We start from the raw sequence: 1074 nt of genomic DNA, 5'->3' as shown, positions 1-1074 counted from the left end.
TGACCTCAGGTGATCCACCTGCTTCGGCCTCCCAAAGTGCTGGGATTACAGGTATGAGCCAATTCACCCAGCCAAAATCTTTTTTTTTTTTTTTTTATTCTCAGATCCTGAGAATGACCATATGAGGTAGGTATAATGTAATTTTCATCTCATGAATGAGGTTCAGAGAAGTCAGGTGACTTGCCCAGGGCCACACAGCTAGTGGGCAGAGAGCTGGAATTTGAGCTGGAGTGTGCCCATAGCCCTTCCGTGTACCCTGCCTGTCTCTTGAGTGTGCCCCGTAACCCCAGCCTCACCTGGTGGTGGCAGATGTGGCCTCCCCACTGAGGGCTTCTCTGTGATGTCCCACAGCCCTCATCCTCACCCATGGACACATTCAGGCTGTTGTCCAGAGAGCCTGGCTGTAATTTGAGTCTCACCAAGCAGGGGGTGACGGCGTGGGTGGGCGGGTGACAGCCAGGGCAGGGAGATTTGCCCAGACACTGGTACACAACAGCCTGGCAACCCGTGTGGCCCCGAGGAAGCTGGGAGCCTTCGGCGTGCGTCCCCGAGTCTGGGCTGTGGTTCACACCATGGGCAACAAGCAGACAGTCTTCACACACGAGCAGCTGGAAGCGTATCAGGTAGAGGGGTCAGGAGGGGTCCTCAGTGGGTTTGACAGCTTTGGTTCCGTGGTCTGGGAAGTGGGAACAGAATCCCTTCATCCGGGTGTACCGTCTGCCTGGGTTCCTGGTTCGTTCGGCTCTGTGTGTGGCAGCATTGGGCCATCTGTGTGAGTGTGGGGTGGAGGGAGGAGGCCGTGGGAGGAGGCCCCAGAGGCAGGGTTTGGGTTAAGACAACACCTCTCTCCACAGGACTGCACGTTTTTCACAAGGAAGGAGATCATGAGGTCAGTCCAGGGAGGTGGAGAGAAAAGATCTGGAAAAACAACTTTCTATTCATTGCTGGAGGATATTTGCAATTTGGGGTGTGTGTGTGTGTGTGTGTGTGTGTGTGTGTGTGTGTGGTCCTCCTTCCCTCCTTCCCTCCTTCCCTCCTTCCCCCCTTTCCCCCTTCCCCCCTTCCCCTCTTCCC

General features: G+C 55.6%; 1 protein-coding gene across 1 annotated transcript in view; it reads left to right on the top strand.

The window, feature by feature from the left end:
* Positions 1–528: 528 nt before the first annotated feature.
* Positions 529–1074, top strand: part of CIB3 (calcium and integrin binding family member 3) — a 13126-nt gene continuing 12580 nt past the window's right edge. Inside the window, exons 1-2 of the mRNA XM_011980629.1 lie at positions 529–623; positions 855–889. Of these exons, the coding sequence (XP_011836019.1) occupies positions 573–623; positions 855–889 (86 nt within the window). The 5' untranslated portion in view covers positions 529–572. The remainder of the gene's footprint in view (positions 624–854; positions 890–1074) is intronic.

This window comes from Mandrillus leucophaeus, unplaced genomic scaffold (genome assembly GCF_000951045.1).
Source record: "Mandrillus leucophaeus isolate KB7577 unplaced genomic scaffold, Mleu.le_1.0 Scaffold215, whole genome shotgun sequence".
Classification (NCBI taxonomy): domain Eukaryota; kingdom Metazoa; phylum Chordata; class Mammalia; order Primates; family Cercopithecidae; genus Mandrillus; species Mandrillus leucophaeus.
The sequence above is the reverse complement of the archived record's forward strand: the minus strand, read 5'-3'. Positions and strand labels throughout refer to the sequence as shown.